The 18,662-nt window shown below is 37.2% G+C and overlaps 1 protein-coding gene and 1 long non-coding RNA gene across 5 annotated transcripts in view; both read right to left on the bottom strand.

Annotated features, from left to right (window-relative positions):
* Positions 1-642: 642 nt before the first annotated feature.
* On the bottom strand, positions 643-12,575 carry LOC145533159 (uncharacterized). Its single transcript, XR_014073898.1, has 3 exons — positions 12,475-12,575; positions 10,678-10,909; positions 643-2,273 (listed from the first exon to the last, which is right to left on the bottom strand). It is a non-coding gene; the product is annotated as an uncharacterized LOC145533159 (long non-coding RNA).
* A 3,772-nt stretch (positions 12,576-16,347) lies between these two features.
* Positions 16,348-18,662, bottom strand: part of IPMK (inositol polyphosphate multikinase) — a 71,001-nt gene continuing 68,686 nt past the window's right edge. For all 4 annotated transcript variants that reach the window (XM_081559976.1, XM_081559955.1, XM_081559966.1 and 1 more), the window contains exon 6: positions 16,348-17,994. In XM_081559976.1, the coding sequence (XP_081416102.1) occupies positions 17,372-17,994 (623 nt within the window). In that variant the 3' untranslated portion in view covers positions 16,348-17,371. The remainder of the gene's footprint in view (positions 17,995-18,662) is intronic.

The raw sequence follows: 18,662 nt of genomic DNA on the forward strand, positions 1-18,662 counted from the left end.
GAATGGGAAATCCCTTCCTTTAAAAAATACATGGCCTGAAAAATACACACATGACCACAGCTCACAACCAACAGACCAGAATTTGTTCACATGACTATACATGACACCTCAGAGCTTTCTCAAGGTCTGGGATATGTATACTTTACAGTAAGGCTTCCATATACCAAGGTGATAACTGGGGTTTTACATTTATGTTGAAGGAGCAGAGAATGGATACTGAGCAGAGAGCTGGCATGCTCTGTCACAGTTGATACACTTCAATGAATTTTTTTTTTTTTTTACCCTTGGACTTCTATGAAGGTTCCAGCTCCCTTCTGATGTTCTCATTTAGTTGTAAAAAAGTCTTTGGTGCTCAGATTTGGATTTCAAAAACATGCCAAAAGTAGCTTTGGAAAGAAAAAATATATATATGGAATTTTCCTCTAGGAAAATCTTTATTTAGTCCAATATTTAATTTTTAAGCATGTACCTTTCATGGAGTGTTCAAATTAATGCTATCTGTGGTCTTATAAAGTGGGACTGATTAGGAAGTTCAGACCCTGAGGATTGATGGCAGTCAACTATGTATACTTAAAATCAGACTATTTTGCATTTCTGTTCATGATATTCCATGATTTACTAATGTTTTTATCTTTTCAATTCTTTCACCCTAAGAAAAATGTATTGGAGAAGGCAATGGCAACTCACTCCAGTACTCTTGCCTGGAAAATCCCATGGACGGAGGAGCCTGGTAGGCTGCAGTCCATGGGGTCGCGAAGAGTCGGACACAACAGAGCAACTTCACTTTCACTTTTCACTTTCATGCATTGGAGAAGGAAATGGCAACCCACTCCAGTGTTCTTGCGTGGAGAATCCCAGGGACGGTGGAGCCTGGTGGGCTGCCATCTATGGGGTCGCACAGAGTCGGACACGACTGAAGTGACTTAGCAGCAGCAGCAAAAAAATCGTATAAACCTCTTTGCATGCTATGACAAGAACTTTTAACACCTCTTTTGTATCTCTGTTAAATGAATGGGTATTTGACAAATAAATTGTTTAACTGAATACAGAGCAGAATATTTTCTTTGGAATAACTGACTCCTCTCAATTAATATGAAAAGCCACAATTTCCTCTCTCAGACCCTTTCCACTTATTTCCCAGGAAACAAGATAGCCTAGGCTTATCAGTTTATAAAAGTCTGATTTCTTTATACAGAAACATTCTAGTCTTCAACCTTCAAAGCAAAATCTTAAGATTCTGTCACACACAGAAAGAATCAAGAGACATATTGTCACCTATGACTGATTCATGATAGAAGCAAGCAGGAAAATGAGAATAAATGAGTAGAAAAGCAAAAGCCAAGAGATGGAGGGTTGTGATACAAGGCAAGGTGCTGGCACTAGAGTTGAAGGTCATTGCACTTATATCAAGGGTCAGCAGACCCAAGATCCTCACCCCATTGACTGAACAGGGATGAAATATCACATTTTATTCTACCTCTTCTCTGCTGTCCCCCATAGCACTCAAAGAAATGTAGATACACAAGTAAAATCCATCTAACATTTGCATTTGTTCCCAAAAAGTGCATAAAAGAGAGAATAATGTAGGAAGTGGCAACACTATCTCTTTCCTGGAGTGCCACTGGCTGCCTATCAGAGTCAGTGCTGGTACCAGATAAATAATTCATGATACCCTAGGGATGAATCTAACTGTAGCCAGTGAAAATAATCTTCTTTCACATGACACATACATTTTCCCATGTCCCGGGGTCTGAAATGTGTTTGTGCAGAGAGGCATTACTCTTCACTAGTCCCCAAGCTTACTTCTGAAGTCTTGGGAGAGGTTTAGCAGGGAAGTGTAGGTACAAGATAGGCAAAAATGGAAAATGAGTAAGAGGAGCTATAAATACCAAAGTTGGGCAAAGATGGTGTCATGAGCTGAACTGTGTCCTTTACATATTTTTACCTCAGTTTCCCCATTTGTGAAATTACAATAATTTTTTTACCTCTTAAGAGTTTTTGCAATTACTAAAATGAGTCAACATATATAAGAGCTTAGAACAGATGGCACATAATAACAGCTCTGCAAGTTTTACCTGTGATTATATGCTACGTTAAACTACCTTTAGAACGAAGTCCACATAGGTTCCAACCAACAGCTGTTCCACTGAAAGCAGTAGCTAGGACCTTTTCTGGTGCTCAGGCTCTGTCCTGATGTGTTTCACATCTCTGTCTCACTGCCTCTCCCAGCAGAGCCAGTCTGAACACCTTCCATGCTGAGCTTGTGCAAGTAGCTAAGGAAACAAAGACAATGACAAAGCTGTATATGCTGCTACCTGGTTCATGATATGTGACCTGTAACATGGAAAAGAACTATATAGTGAAACTGAAACACTGAGACCCAGATTACAGTTCTCCCTTTGTATGTAACTGCCATTTCTTGAGGGCCTTCAGTGTGACATGCACTGTGCACTTCCCGCTTTCCATGCTGCCCTGAACTGAATGTTTTCATCCCCCCAGAATCCATGTTTAGGCCCTAAGTCCCAGTGTGATGGTGTTTGGAGGTGGAGCTTTTAGGAGGTAATTAGGGTTAGATGAGGTCATAAGGTTAGAGCCCCAGTGATAGGATTTGTATCCTTATAAGAAGAGCCACCAGAGGACTCTCTCTCTCTCATTCTCTCTTTCTACAATATTAGGACACAGCAAGAGGGTCAACCGTGCTGACACCATGATTTCACATTTCTAGCCTCCAGAGTTGTGAGGAAAAAAATTATTTTTATTTAAGCCACTTGGTTTATGGTATTTTGTTAAGGCAGCTCGAGCTGACTAAGAAACAGGTATTATTCTTTGTTCTCATCAGAGTGCACAAGACCCAGTCTCTGCCCTCAGGGGACTTACGGTTTAGTGATTAGATACTAATCTCAAACAATTACTTAGTGTAACAAGGAAATACAACAATGATAGTTCAAGGGAAGAAATATATAAACTACCCCCTAGATACATGCCCATAGCTTTCTGCCAAAAGCAAGGGATTTATTTCTGTCTTGATGACAGCAAGCAATGAAATTTATAAATACGAAGCACCATTTTTTTTTTCCCACTCATCATCCTGGCAAATTCTCCAGAGCTATGCTTCTCTCTCTCTCTTCCTCACACTCTTCCTCTCTGTGTGTGTGTATGTGTGTGTACACATTTCCCTTCACTTGGAAATCCCCAATATCCTAAGGTTTCACAACAATCTTGCCCTCCGGAGTGATGGTGGTTTCAGAACCAAGGACAGCACCTGAGCCCTACCATTTCCATACTTTTATTTTGTATTTACACCTATTAAAGTGGTGTGATCAGATTTCTTCTACAGTCACAGGTTAAGCCACCCTTCATACACCACTCTAAGAAAATAATACTAATAGTAAAGTAATAGCAACAATATCTAACATTCATTGTGTTCTTACTATATGGTATACATGCATTGTTTATTATCTCCTGCTTTTAGTTGAGAGAGATTCAGCAAAAGGAGGTCCAGTGACTTGCCCAAGATCACACAAATAGTACGAGTTAAGGCAGGATTGGAACCTATATTAGGTAATTATTATTATTCGATTTGACATCTCTAATTATATAACTGAAATTACGGTTTCTCTGAAACATATTTCTAGAATAAAGTACTGCTTTTTAGGAATGCTATCTGAAAAATATGTGCATTTCACCATATAAATATTACATTGTTGATCACAATTTAATTAATTTTGGGTCACTGAGCTCCAATGAACTCAGGTAACATGTGGGGTTTCCAGCAAGAAAGTTAAGCTGTGAGGCTGAGTCAGGTGCTCCTTGAGTTAGCTACCGCCTTCAGTCCTAGCCTGTGAATGACGTATTTACTGCCACCAAAAGAGAAGAATGGAGAAGGCGATGGCACCCCACTCCAGTACTCTTGCCTGAAAAATCCCATGGACAGAGGAACCTGATAGGCTGCAGTCCATGGGGTTGCTAAGAGTCAGACACCACTGAACTACTTCACTTTCACTTTTCACTTTCGTGCATTGGAGAAGGAAATGGCAACCCACTCCAGTGTTCTTGCCTGGAGAATCCCAGGGACGGGGTAGCCTGGTGGGCTGCCGTCTATGGGGTCACACAGAGTCGGACACGACTGAAGCGACTTAGCAGCAGCAGCAGCAGCAGCAGCATAGAGAAGAATCCAGGAGGGGGGAAGTAATGGAAAATTACTATCTTTCATGGACTTTGGTGGATATTTTTGCAATATTTTAAAAATTTGATATTCACCTTTAAAAATAAAAGTGTTCAACTATAAATACACACTCGAGAGAGAAATAAGACCAAAAGGAAGAATTTATTCATTTCCCAATCACTCTTTTTTATTTTTTGTGTATTTCTCCAATCTTGTATTTATAAAATTAGTTTCATCAAGTAGGGAACAAGTAGTCCCCATTCCTGCTTCAGTTGTGACCACTTATCAGCTAAACATATTGAGACTTCAAGTAAACTTTCAATTGAAGAATGCCATTAATTTTAATTAAGCTTTTAAAATTTTATCTAGTAATGGTTTTAGATAACTTTGTAGATACTTTCAAATTGAATTTCATTCATAAACTGTAAATATTTATAGCTGATTTAGTGATCCCACGGAAGAAAACAAGGAAACACGAATCTGAGGATTTCAGGAATTCAGATATCAACTTGCTATCTACTCAAAAACCACTAGGTGGTACTAGGTGATTTTCCTTTTCCCTTAAAGTGAGACGTGTGTGTGTGTGTGTGTGTGTGTGTGTGTGTGTGTGTGTGTGTGTGTGTGATTTTTCTTTTCCCTTAAAGTGAGACGTGTGTGCGTGTGTGTGTGTGGGGGGGTGATTTTTCTTTTCCCTTAAAGTGAGACGCGTGTGTGTGTGTGTGTGTGTGTGTGTGTGATTTTTCTTTTCCCTTAAAGTGAGACGTGTGTGTGTGTGTTTGTGTGTGTGTGTGTGTGTGTTTCCTCTCTCGGTCCTGTTAAGAACAGTGAAAAAAGTGCAATATGCTTAAAGGAAATTTGGGGGTTGATGAAAAAGTTCCCAAATTGGGGGTTGATGAAAAAGTTCCCAAACTGGATTGTGGTGATGGCTCACAAATTTAAATCATAATTTTTTTCTAAACCAGCTTGAATTGTACTTCAATAAAATAGTAAAAAAAAAAAAAAAAAGGAAAAAAGCTAAAATAAACATTTCCATACATGGCACATCTTGAAATTTACATATACTTTGTCTACATATTCATAAAAAAGCTCTCTGGTTAGCTACAAGTTAAAATTTTTAATTCATGTATATAATCTGAACCAATGTAAATACTTAAACTCTTTTCCTGTGTTAGGTAGTACTCTCAAATAGAAATAATCCAGTATTTAGTTTTGGCCTTTTCAACGTCTTCTTTACTATTCAGAGTATCTCCATGTTGCCCATAGTGGACCCTGAAGGCATTATACTGACTGGAAAAAAAACAGAGAAAATAAACATCACCTGATCCTACTTATGTTACTGTGCTAGGTCGCTCCAGTTGTGATCCTTCAATAGGATCTTCGGAACCTACTTATATGTGGAATTAAAAAAAAAAAAAAAAAAGAACTCATAAACACAAAGAACAGATTGGTGGAGGGTCAGGGGTACAAAATGGGTTGTTGTTTAGTCACTAAGTCATCTCTGACTCTTCCAACCTCATGAACTGCAGAATGCCAGGCTTCCTTGTCCTTCACTATCTCCTGGAGTTTGCTCAAACTCATGTCCATTGAGTCAGTGATGCCATCCAACCATCTCAGCCTCTGTCGCTCCCTTCTCCTTTTGCCTTCAATCATTCCCAGCATCAGGTGGCCAAAGGATTGGACCTTCAGCTTTTGCATCAGTTCTTCCAATGCATATTCAGGGTTGATTTCCTTTAGGACTGACTGATTTGATCTCCTTGCTGTCCAAGGGACTCTCAAGAGTCTTCTCTAGCACCACAATTTGAAAGAATCAATTAATCAGCGCTCAGCCTTCTTTATGGTCCAACTCTCACATCCATACATGACTACTAGAAACACCATATCTTTGACTAGATGGACCTTTGTTGGCAAAGTGATGTCTCTGCTTTTTTAACAACACTGTCTATGTCTGTCAGCTCTCCTTCCAAGGAACAAGTGTCTTAATTTCATTGCTGCAGTCACCAGCCACACTGATTTTGGAGCCCAAGAAAACTGTTACTGTTTCCACATTTTCCCCATCATTTGCCATGAAGTGATGGAACCGGATGCCATGATCTTCGTTTCTTAAATGTTGAGTTTTAAGTCAGCTTTTATATGGGGTCAGAAAGTACAAACTTCTAGCCATAAAGTAAGTCATTCATGGGGATATAATGTACAGCATGGTGTCTATAACTAATAATAATATATCCATTGGATATTTGATGTATTGCATATTTAAAACTTCCTGCGCAGCACTGCAGCGGGAGCAGCGGCTGCGTGGCACTGGAACGACTTTGAGGAGATAGCCCACATCCAACAGCAAAGGAGAAGCCCCAGCAAGATGGTAGGAGGGGCGAAATCACATTTAGAATCAAACCCCATACTGCCAGAGACTCTCAGAGGGCTCAAACAAACCTTGTGCACACCAGGACCCAGAGACCCCACAGAGACTGAGTCAGAACTGTGTTTGGGTGTCTCCTGAGGAGGTATATGGGTCAGCAGTGGACTGCTGCAGGGGCAGGGGCTCTGGATGCATTAGACCTGGGTATGGCATAAGCCCTTTTGGAGGAGGTCGCAATTAACCCCACCATAGAGCCGCCAGAACTTACACAGGACTGGAACACAGACTCTTGGAGGGCACACCTTGTGCACACCAGGACCCAGGAGAAAGGAGCAGTCACCCCACAAGAGACTGACCCAGACTTGCCCGTGAGTGCCCAGGAGTCTCTGCCAGAAGCATGGGTCGGCAGAGGCCTGCTGCAGGGTAGGGGGCCCTGAGTGCAACACTGTCTGCATGGGACCTTTATCTCCACTATAGCTTGGCCTCAGGTCAAATAACAGAGAGGGAACACAGCTCTGCCTATCAATAGAAAATTGGATTAAAGATTTGCTGAGCATGGCCCCGCCCATCAGAACAAGACCATTTCCCCCTCAATCAGTCTCCCCCATCAGGAAGCTTCCATAAGCCTCTTACCTTTCTCCATCAGCGGGCAGACACACTGAAAACCATGATAACAGAAAACTAACCAATCTGATCTCATGGACCACAGCCTTGTCTAACTCAATGAAACTATGAGCCATGCTGTGTAGGGCCACCCAAGATGGATGGTCATGGTAGAGAGTTCTGACAAAATGTGGTCCACTGGAGAAGGAATGGCAAACAACTTCAGTATTCTTGCCTTGAGAACCCCATGAACAGTATGAAAAGGCAAAAAAATAGGACACTGAAAGATGATATCTCCAGGTCAGTAAGTGCCCAGTATGCTCCTGGAGATCAGTGGGGAAATAACTCCAGAAAGAATGAAGAGATGGAACCAAAGCAAAAACAGCATCCAGTTGTGGATGTGACTGGTGATGGAAGTAAAGTCCGATGCTGTAAGAGCAATATTGCATAGGAACCTGGAATGCTAGGTCCATGCAAGGAAAATTGGAAGTGATCAAACAGAAGATGGCAAGAGTGAATGTCGACATTCTAAGAATCAGCGAACTAAAATGGACTGGAATGGGTAAATTTAACTCAAATGACCATTATCTCTACTACTGTGGGCAAGAATCCTATAGAAGAAATGGAGTAGCCACCATAGTCAACAAAAGAGTCTGAAATGCAGTACTTGGATGCAATCTCAAAAACGACAGATGGTCTCTGTTCGTTTCCAAGGCAAACCATTAAATATAACAGTAATACAAGTCTATGCCCCAACCAGTAACGCTTAAGAAGCTGAAGTTGAACGGTTCTATGAAGACCTACAAGATCTTCTAGAACTAACACCCCAAAAAGATGTCCTTTTCATTAAGGGGACTGGAATGCAAAAGTAAGAAGTCATGAAATACCTGGAGCAACAGGCAAATTTGGCCTTGGAGTACAGAATGACGCAGGGAAAAGGCTAATAGAGTTTTGCCAAGAGAACGCACTGGTCATAGCAAACACCCTCTTCCAACAACACAAGAGAAGACTCTACACATGGACATCACCAGATGGTCAATACAGAAATCAGATTGATTCTATTCTTTGCAGCCAAAGATGGAAAAGCTCTATACAGTCAGCAAAAGCAAGACTGGAAGCTGACTGTGGCTCAGATCATGAACTCCTGATTGCCAAATTCAGACATAAATTAAAGAAAGTCAGGAAAACCACTAGACCATTCAGGTATGACTTAAATCAAATCCCTTACAATTATACAGTGAAAGTGACAAATAGTTTCAAGGGATTAGATCTGCTAGACAAGAGTGCCTGAAGAATTATGGATGAAGGTTCGTGACATTGTACAGGAGGCAGGGATCAAGACCATCCCCAAGAAAAAGAAAGGCAAAAAGGCAAAAAGGTTGTTTGTGGAGGCCTTACAAATAGCTGTGAAAAGAAGACAAGCAAAAGGCAAAGGAGAAAAGGGAAGATATACCCATCTGAGTTCAGTTCCAAATAGCAAGGAGAGATAAGAAAGCCTTCCTCAGTGATCAATGCAAAGAAATAAAGGAAAACAATAGCATAGGAAAGATTAGAGATCTTCTCAAGAAAATTAGAGATACCAAGGGAACATTTCATGCAAAGATGGGCACAATAAAGGACAGAAATGGTATGGACCTAATGGAAGCAGAAGATATTACGAAAGGGTGGCAAGAATACACAGAACTATACAAAAAAGATCTTCATGATCCAGATAACCACGGTGGTATGATCACTCACCTAGAGCCAGACATCCTGGAATGCAAAGTCAAGTAGGCCTTAGGAAGCATCACTACGAATGAAGCTAGTGGAGATGATGGAATCCAGTTGAGCTATTTCAAATCCTAAAAGATGATGCTCTGAAAGTGCTGCACTCAATATGTCAGCAAATTTGGAAAACTCAGCAGTGGCCACAGGACTGGAAAAGGTCAGTTTTCATTCCAATCTCAAAGAAAAGGCAATGCCAAAGAATGACCAAACTACTGCACAACTGCACTCATCTCACAAGCTAGTAAAGTAATGCTCAAAATTCCCCAAGCCAGGCTTCAACAGTACGTGAACTGTGAACTTCTAGATGTTCAACCTGGATTTAGAAAAGCAGAGGAACCAGAGATCAAATTGCCAACATCCGTTGGAGCATCAAAAAAGTAAGCGAGTTCCAGAAAAACATCTACTTCTGTTTTATTGACTATGCCAAATCCTTTGACTGTGTGGATTGAAACAAACTGTGGAAAATTCAGACCTGCCTCTTGAGAAATCTGTATGCAGGTCAAGAAGCAACAGTTAGAACCAGACATGGAACAACAGACTGGTTCCAAGTAGGGAAAGGAGTATGTCAAGGCTGTATATTGTCACCCTGCTTATTTAACTTATATGCAGAGTACATCATGAGAAACGCTGGGCTCAATGAAGCACAGGTGGAATCAAGATTGCCAGGAGAAATATCAATAACCTTAGATATGCAGATGATACCACCCTTATGGCAGAAAGTGAAGAACTAAAGAGCCTCTTGATGAAAGTGAAAGGAGTGAAAAAGTTCGCTTAAAACTCAACATTCAGAAAACTAAGATCATGGCATCCAGTCCCAACACGTCATGGCAAATCGATGGGGAAACAGTGGAAACAGTGACAGACTTTATTTTGGGGGGCTCCAAAATCACTGCAGATGGTGACCTAGACAGCATATTAGAAAGCAGAGACAGTACTTTGCCAACAAAAGTCCATCTAGTCAAAGGTATGGTTTTTCCAGCACTCATGTATGGATGTAAGACCTGGACTATAAAGAAAGCCAAGCGCTGAAGAATTGATGCTTTTGAACTGTGTGAACCTTGAGAGTCCGCTGGACTGCAAGGAAATTCAACCAGCCCATCCTAAAGGAAATCGGTCCTGAATATTCATTGGAAGGACTGATACTGAAGTTGAAACTCCAATACTTTGGCCACCTGATGTGAAGAGCTGACTCATTGGAAAAGACCCTGATGCTGGGAAAAACTGAAGGCTGGAGAAGGGGACGAGAGAGGATGAGACAGTTGGATGGCATCACTGACTCAATGGACATGAGTTTGAGTAAACTCCGGGAGTTGGCAACGGACAGGGAGGCCTGGCATGCTGCCGGCCATGGGGTGGAAAAAAGTCGGATACAACTGCACGACTGAACTGAACTGAACTGAGCCTGATCTAATACTTCTTCCTGATGAAAAATCATGGACCATGAATGACATGATAAGACTTGATTTTCTGGGGTCCCATGTGAGCTGGTCTGAGATTAGAGCATGCTGTTGATTGCATTGTGGCATCCTGGCATGTACTTCTGTAGAGTCCTCCCACACTGACTCAGGATTTGGCAATCTTCTCTTGGACCCAAAACTACTATTAAGAGAAAATGCCTGAACTCGCCTGACTGGACTAGCTCACAACCCATCCTCACTAGGCCCCACTCAGCCAACCTGCCAGCTGATCGTAGATGCCCAAGTCCAGCCAAGATTAGCAGAACCACTCAATTAACTTGCAGATCCATACAAATAATAAAAGATCATTGGTTGTTTAGGCCACTTACATTTTGGGGTGTTTGCAGCAATAATTGCTGACAGGGTATTCAGGCTACTGCAACTTAGACTGTCCTCTCTGCCTCTGGCATAACCTAGATAGGTTCATTCAGTTCAGTGTAGTTCAGTCGCTCAGTAGTGTCTGACTCATTGCAACCCCTTGGACTGCAGCACACCAGGCTTCTCTGTCCATCACCAACTCCCAGAGCTTGCTCAAACCACAGTGGGTTAGAGTCAACCATACTAGAGTGAAAAATGGAAGTTAAGATGGATGAGAACTAAGTTACATTATAGCTTCTAAACAAATTTATAACAACAAAGATATTCTTTGAACTGGATCCAAGCTCTATAATCTGTAAGTTAAGCCCATACATGTAAACTTAAATTCATATTCTTCAAAATGTGTGAGGTGATACTCTTTTACTCTCCCATAGGCTAACATGTCCACATGGGTCTTCCACATTCATCACTTTTTTGTGCCCATCCCAAGGCAGTTTGTCAAATTATATTAACTTAAATAACAATTTTAACTAACTTCTCTTAGAAACACACAGATCTGACTTTATTTCAGAGTATCTAAACCAATGATACCATGTCGTTTATGCCTAAAGCACTTCTGGAATGTTGTTAGATGGCAAGTAAATTAAAAAGCATATATAGAATGTTTCCTTCAGTTGGCAAATTAGTCAACATTCACATGCAAATAATAGAAAATGAATGTCTATGATTACAGAATTCTTAAGATCTGCTGCAAAAGGAAAGTTTAATGGCCTGACAGAATGGCCATTACCTTGAACCCTTGTTGACTGTATTTCCTCACATTGTAAACCCTTTTCTTTCTCAGCACTCTCCTAGCTTTGAAATGGCTCTCCATTCCTTGGATCAAGTTCCACTATACACTCTGCCTTCCACAAAAAGATTTTTGAAAACCTTGCTATTCAAAGTGTGATCCATGAATCAGGAATATCACAAACCCCATCCAAACATGCTGAATAAGAATCTGCATTTTTTAGAAAATCTCCAAGTGATTGCTTTTCACTCTTAGTTATACTACTATTATTTTCATTTATTATTTCATTTCAGGCTCTATTTAGTTATACTTAGCCATAACTTGGAGACTATGGCAGTGGGATTCTCTATTGTTTTCAGTGGTTAGGCAAGCAGTCTTTTTTCTTCTTCCATAAAGAGCCTGTCTTAAAAAGACTGTAAGTTTCAATTGGGTGTGTCCACTTACATATGGTTTTTAGATAAATGTATGCAGGCCCTCCATATCTGTGGATTTGAAACCCATGAATATGGACTGCTGACTGTACTAGCCATTTTATATGAGGGGCTTGACCTGTGGATTTGGTATCCGTGGGGGCTCCTGAAACCAATCCCAAAGATACCGAAGGAGTGTACTTCACACAGCACTGCTCCTCCCCACAGTGCACAGCAGCAGGCATGAGTAATGCCACACAACCTTCGAGAGCTTTGACTCACAACTGCTGTGAAGTGTTCACCCTCTTACATGCCATCAGAACTGATTCCCTTCTCCATCTCTGCTGGATATTGATAAGTATGCATCATAGCCCCAATGACATTTTCCCCACATTTACATGTTTTTCTTCTATCAGACAGTGCATATCTTGAGGGCAAGTACTAGATCCTTTATTCAACTTTTTAGAATCTCCAAGGCCAAATACAGTGCCTGATACAGAGTAGGTAGACGTCGGATTGTGTTCTCTTTAATGAATGAATGGAAAAAAAACAAAAACTTGGTGACTAAGTGACTCATGAAGTTTCAAATACATGTAAAAATATCTTACCTATTTCTGGTTTTAAATTATAGTATATATTTTCACAGTTTAGTCAATATTTTTCTCTTATAGTCTATTTCTCCTACTAGGCTGATTCCAAAGATTTCAGACTATGACAGAAAAAAATATTAATACAAAGTAGTTTACGCACTTTTTCATTTCCAATTCATATGCTTCTATCTATTAATATTTTGTCTTAATCATCTTTGACTCTCCAATGATTCCTATAGTTTTTGGTACATAACATGTACTCAAACATTTGTTGAATGAGTAAGTTATTTTCAAACTACCAGGAGTCTGTGAGCATATTACAATTAATGAAAAAAGCTCCAATGCAAAACATTTTAATAGGTGGTCAAATATACAGTTATTAGGATTACCTAAATATCACTTATATAAAAATTGGTATATCACATTAGATGACTCTATAAAAACACAAATCACACATTGACAACAACCCCTGCAGTCCAAGAATACCCCCCTCATCAATAGTACAAATTACACATTTTTTTTAAAAAAGACACTGTTTAGACATTTAAACCAAAGTAACTTTGACTAGACTAAATACATTCATTCATCAAGTACAATAAATTTAGCATAATCACTAACAACACAATTTTAGGTGCAATTTCACATGCTTTCATAAATCTTCCAGTTCAGTTCCCACAGTAAAGTGTCTTTGTGCACTCCATTTTCATATATAGGTGCATCATACATCATACTTAAGACTATTTTACTTCATAATTAAATGTGTTTATGTATATTGTAAGTGAATACCAGGCCAAAATTTAACCCCAGTGATGACAAATTTCAACCATTAAAAAAAAAATTCCTTACAGTATATTCTAATTTGTTTAATTGCATGGGTACTATTTCCTCTTACTAAATATTATCAAAATAAGTAATAAGAATTTAAATATTAAATCCAAAAACATGGAGATTCCAACCTTCTTAAAATATTAATAAGCATTTTAGTAACATGATCATTTAAGTCAAAAAGTAATTTCATATTCATTGCCAAATTAAAATACCTATGATTTGAAGACAGAGGCCTAAAATACTTGCAGTCAATTGAAAAGTACAATTTTTAAAATGTGTAGTAATTTGCTTATGAATTTGTAATGGAATGTTTTCCACAGTAATACTATGTTAAAACATTACTCTAAATAATCAGTCTAAGTACACGTACCTTTACCAGCAAGAAAAATTAAGGCCTTTTAATGCTATCAATAATTACAGCTGAACTCAAATGTCAAATAGAGGTTACAATGCTGCAAACTATTATTTTTAACCTCTAACATATTGTTAGTTGCTTCATCTCAACTCAATTACTTATCTTTCCACGAAGTTGAATGTTAGTTAACTATTACCTTTAAAAAAGCATTTCTCTGTATCTCTATTTTCATTTAGCCCTGAACCCAGTCAATCTAGAGAGAATGCTGGAAATGTTAGGGCTTTGCCTGATTGGATCACAACTATATATTCAGGGGTTAAAAATGTTTGTCCCATTTATATTTCTGAATGAACTAAGATGCCTGGTCTCCATAGACAACACTACTTATTTTCCCAAAGCATTGGCAGATAATTGCCTACTTCTTCACCTGAACAAACTGACTTTTTTTTTTTAATTTAAGTCCAGGCTATGAAGACATTACAGAATGTAAGGAAGGATAACCAAGGCTACAAATATATCAAATCAAGGTTAAAGGCACTGGATAAGGAAGATTATTACAAAGCACTGTAAACAATTTTTAAAGCAAATCAAGTTGTACAGTATCAAATGCCAAACTACTAAGAGCAAATGGTACTAAAATGATGACAATGCTTTAAAATAGTGGACAAAAATTCTGTAATTTCGCAAATAAAATTCTTTCATTGTTCTACCATTTTTTTTCATCCTACATGTTCTTTAATATTCCAAATCCTAGAAACAAAAGTGTTTTCAGTTGCATGAAATAAGAAAACTGCAACTGAAATATCTCTGAAAATTAATTTTATCTTAAGTTACATTATAAATTTGATATATATATATATATATATGGTACAGAGATATGAAGATCATTTTGGAAATCATAAAACAGTAAATTATACTCAATTAAAATCACAAAAAAAGATCTTATTCAGTTGAACACAATTTAAAGCCCCACAACAGCAAACTGTAGTGTAAAGAGGCACAGTAAGTACAATTTCCAGACACATTAAACAAATAATGAACACGGAGTTGAAAATACCACATGCTCCAGTTTAGAGTCATTTAATACACACATTTTCACAATCGTTTCTTGAAAAACTATTTAGATAAAATATTTAGCATTTGTTATCAATTTTAAATTTATCTGAATCTATGCAAGTTTCATTCATATTAAAATATTGATTACTCTAAATACTTTATTATAAAACTATTACACAATTTAAATTTTTATTAGAGAAATGTATTATTCACTATCCATAATTAAAGTCCTTTTCATGAGAGTATTTCATAAGAAATACACAAAAATCATTATTTATGATTCCTAGGGTGAAAAAACTATGATAATCCTATTAACCCAAACTATATCCTTATTATTATTTCTTAAACATTTAAATGTTTAAATATGTTTGCCTAGTGATGGTGACTAGTGATCATTCATTCCCACAGTGGTAAATTTCAGCATAATGTTAAATGACTGGACTAGACAATAAAATAGTCACATGTAGATAAACACAAGCCAATACTTGTTCTCTTACATGTAACCTTACTTATAAAGTAACATCAAATGGGCAGTGAATAACAGTGATTTAAAAAAATGTAAACAGAATAAAATGTGAATCCCTTCCCTGAAGAACAAAAGATAAAAGTATGTCTCGTTTTATGAAAACAAAACATTATCTATCAAAAAGGTAAGACACTGATTTTACAAATCTATTATTTCTAAATATGGTTAAAGAAAATCTGGAACAATAGATTCACATTTTATTGAGCTAAAATGCACAAAAAATATGATAATACTTAAATTTATTAATTCATTGTACATAGGTTGATACTATTCCATACTAAAAAGTATCTGGTTAAGATTCAAAATAGTGTTTAGTTATCTGAGCTTAAGATTTGCTGAATCATTATCCAAGTAACAACAACAACAAAAGTCTACATTGTAGGACAAAAAAAGCAAAACTGAAAAATTTCTATTCACTATGACTTGAATTTCATCCCCACAAAAAAAGCTACAGCAATATCCATTTAGGCAATAGGCAAAAATATGAAGTCCTTATGGAAAATACTTACACTGACTCTAAATAAAAAATGCAAAATAATCAAATTTTGCTATAATAAATGCATGTGAATTTTAAAGGTATACAAGCTTAATAAAGTTACTAAGCATAGAATTACTTTCGTACTTCTCTTTGTGCTCAGATGATTGCAAAAGTACATTTGGAGAGAGGGTTGGGAAGGTGAGATAAACATAAAAATTGTGATACTTTCCTTCACACTATAAAAGGGTATTTTAATTCTGAGGGGGAAAGAAAGGGAAGAGTCTAACAGGTCACAACTCAAAAACAACTTCCAAGAATATGACAAGACTGTTAACTATTTAAGACATTTTGTTAGTGAATCAAAGTTCAATGAAAACAAACATTTAACATTTTTGCAAATTTAATTTCAAAGTTTTAAATGTTTCTAATAATAACTAGTTATTTTTTTTAAAGGTGGTGAATGTGAAACAGAGATAATACTTACACATCTACTTCTTCCAAGAAAATTAGCACTGCCCCCTTCATGAAATTAAATTATAATCTCTCTCTTTCTTGAATATGATATAAAACTGTTTTGAGTAAGAAGGAAACAGAAACATGAATTTAGATATGCACCAAGCTCTGTATGACGTACTAATTTACACATGGTATTTTTGACAACTGAATGTTGTCCTTCACTGTTTATTAGAATTCTGAGAAACATTTTTTAGCAACATATAGTCATACCACTGCTTAACTAAATGGGGACATATAAATACATGAATTATAAAAGAAAAAACTCAAAATGAGTTATTTAAAGGGGAAATAAAAAGAGCTTCAATCATCCATCTTTTTGAAGCTACAGAGTAAAAGGCAAGGTATTTTATGGTTTATAAATACTTGTCACAATGTAGTAAATACATATTCCAATTTTCCCATAAATTAAACATTTTAAAAGAAAAATATTTTGTTCCTTGCAAATATCTTCTCTTTTCCCTAACCCTGGCAAGACTAATAAGTGCCCTTAATTTCAAGACTTCTGTCGTTGTTGTTTTTATCCATTTCAATGACCTTTTTCATGAAGTATGTATATAAGTGAAAATGAAAGGATAAAATCTGCTTTTGGAATGCAATAATTCTAAATCATTTTACTAAGATAAGAAGCACCTTTTGATATGCTGGTTTGAAGTTTTAATACAAAACCTAAAAGAGTAATTTTTTTCTGTAGAATTTTCTCCAGTTTTAATAACTTCATACATAGCAATACTAAGGATACCAGCCTATGCTTTCTACATTTTTTAAAGTGTTCTAATAATGTAATGAGTTATAGATATGGCTCACTATGGCCGAGTAGACAGAGGTTTCATGATAAATGGCTACAGAAAACAAACTATACTCATTATGATTGAATAATGGTTTGCATTTTGTTTGAGCCAACAGACATTTAAGCCACGTACCACCACATTCCCTGCATAACATTCTTAAGTTTCTTTACTCTTTATAGTTTTCTAATGAACAAATAATTAGTTTTCCTGAGTAAGATTATAAAAAAGTTAACCCTTCTACCAAAAGTATAAAGACAAAATGTAGACTCACAATACAAATTGTTTACACAGCATTACAAGTGCAGAGTTATTAACTGCTGCTCTTTGTTATGATTGCCCCACCCCTTTAAAAGACTGCAGCAAAAGAGTCAATTGTCTAATATGCTCTGCAGTACAGTAATTAAATGCTTCAGCCCATAAACATATCCCTCATCTACTGTGTTGCTAGGGAACACATGAGCAAAGTCTATCATTCGCACTTCTACTTCTGCAGTCTCTTGACAACCAGTAGGAAGATGGTAGAAAACTTTTTCCAGTTGGGAAAGTACATTTCCGTTTAAACGCTCCTGTGACATGCTTTTCCACCCATTGTCTTGCTCTATATTTTCAACTTTCAATGAAGTCTGACTGTGATGCTTTTTTGAATACATTTTTCTGTGACAAGCATACATTTTGGACAAGCTTTTACCCACTGAAGCTTCTATTTTTCCATTTGCTGTAGAATTTAACACATGAAAGTTATTATTGTACTCCAGTACATCTGTGTCTGAGAGCTGTCCTTTGGACAAAAACTTTTCTGCCAAAGTCCTGTCATTCAATTTTGTAGTAGTTGGCTGAGATGAACCTTCATAAACAAACAGTAGTGAACTTGCATAGAAGTTAAGCTGCTTCTGGCTTTCAAACCACTGGAGAATTTTCTCAATCTTCTGAATACTGGCAGCAATAGCATCTCTTCTTAAGCAGATTCCATTATGAAAAAAACGGGAGACTCCTATAAAAAGGAAAATACTAGGATTATAATGAAATTATGAAATAACTATCACTGGGGAAGTAATTTCATCTTAGATACAATTCTTAAACTTTCTCCCATCAGCCCTTGCAATTAAGTGAACAGATAAGAATTCCAGTTAAACACAGATTCTTGGAGCTCGACTTAATTTCTGGTGAAGATGTTCTTATTAGAAAACATACAAATGACACTTACATAAAGCAAAATACCTTATTTAGACAAAAAATTTACTACAGGTAGACTACTAGTTTAGTGCCCTCTCTATATATTCTCTTAAGGAATAGGATTTCAAGATTTGCTTCATTTGCTATTATGAGAAATTTTATAGTAAGACTGTACGTTTGTTAGAATTATGAACTAATCTGGAACCTAGAGTCAAAGCATAACCATTTTCAATTATATCAACAGCCCATTATCAAAATACCAAATCATAACTGTACTTAATTTTTTATGCTCTCAACAATACTAATTAAACCAGCCTTTTCACAAAAGGTGAGCTCACTTTGGGGACTAGCAGTAGTCCAAGTTAAATATGTTATTCAATATTGAGACTTAATGTTTCATATTAGGCCTCTTTTAAAATTATTTATGCATATTTTATCATATTTGGGAATTTATGGAATTTGATTTTTGCTGTTCCCCTACTTTGG

Source organism: Giraffa tippelskirchi, chromosome 2, assembly GCF_054371585.1.
Source record: "Giraffa tippelskirchi isolate mGirTip1 chromosome 2, T2T-mGirTip1v1.2.pri, whole genome shotgun sequence".
NCBI lineage: Eukaryota > Metazoa > Chordata > Mammalia > Artiodactyla > Giraffidae > Giraffa > Giraffa tippelskirchi.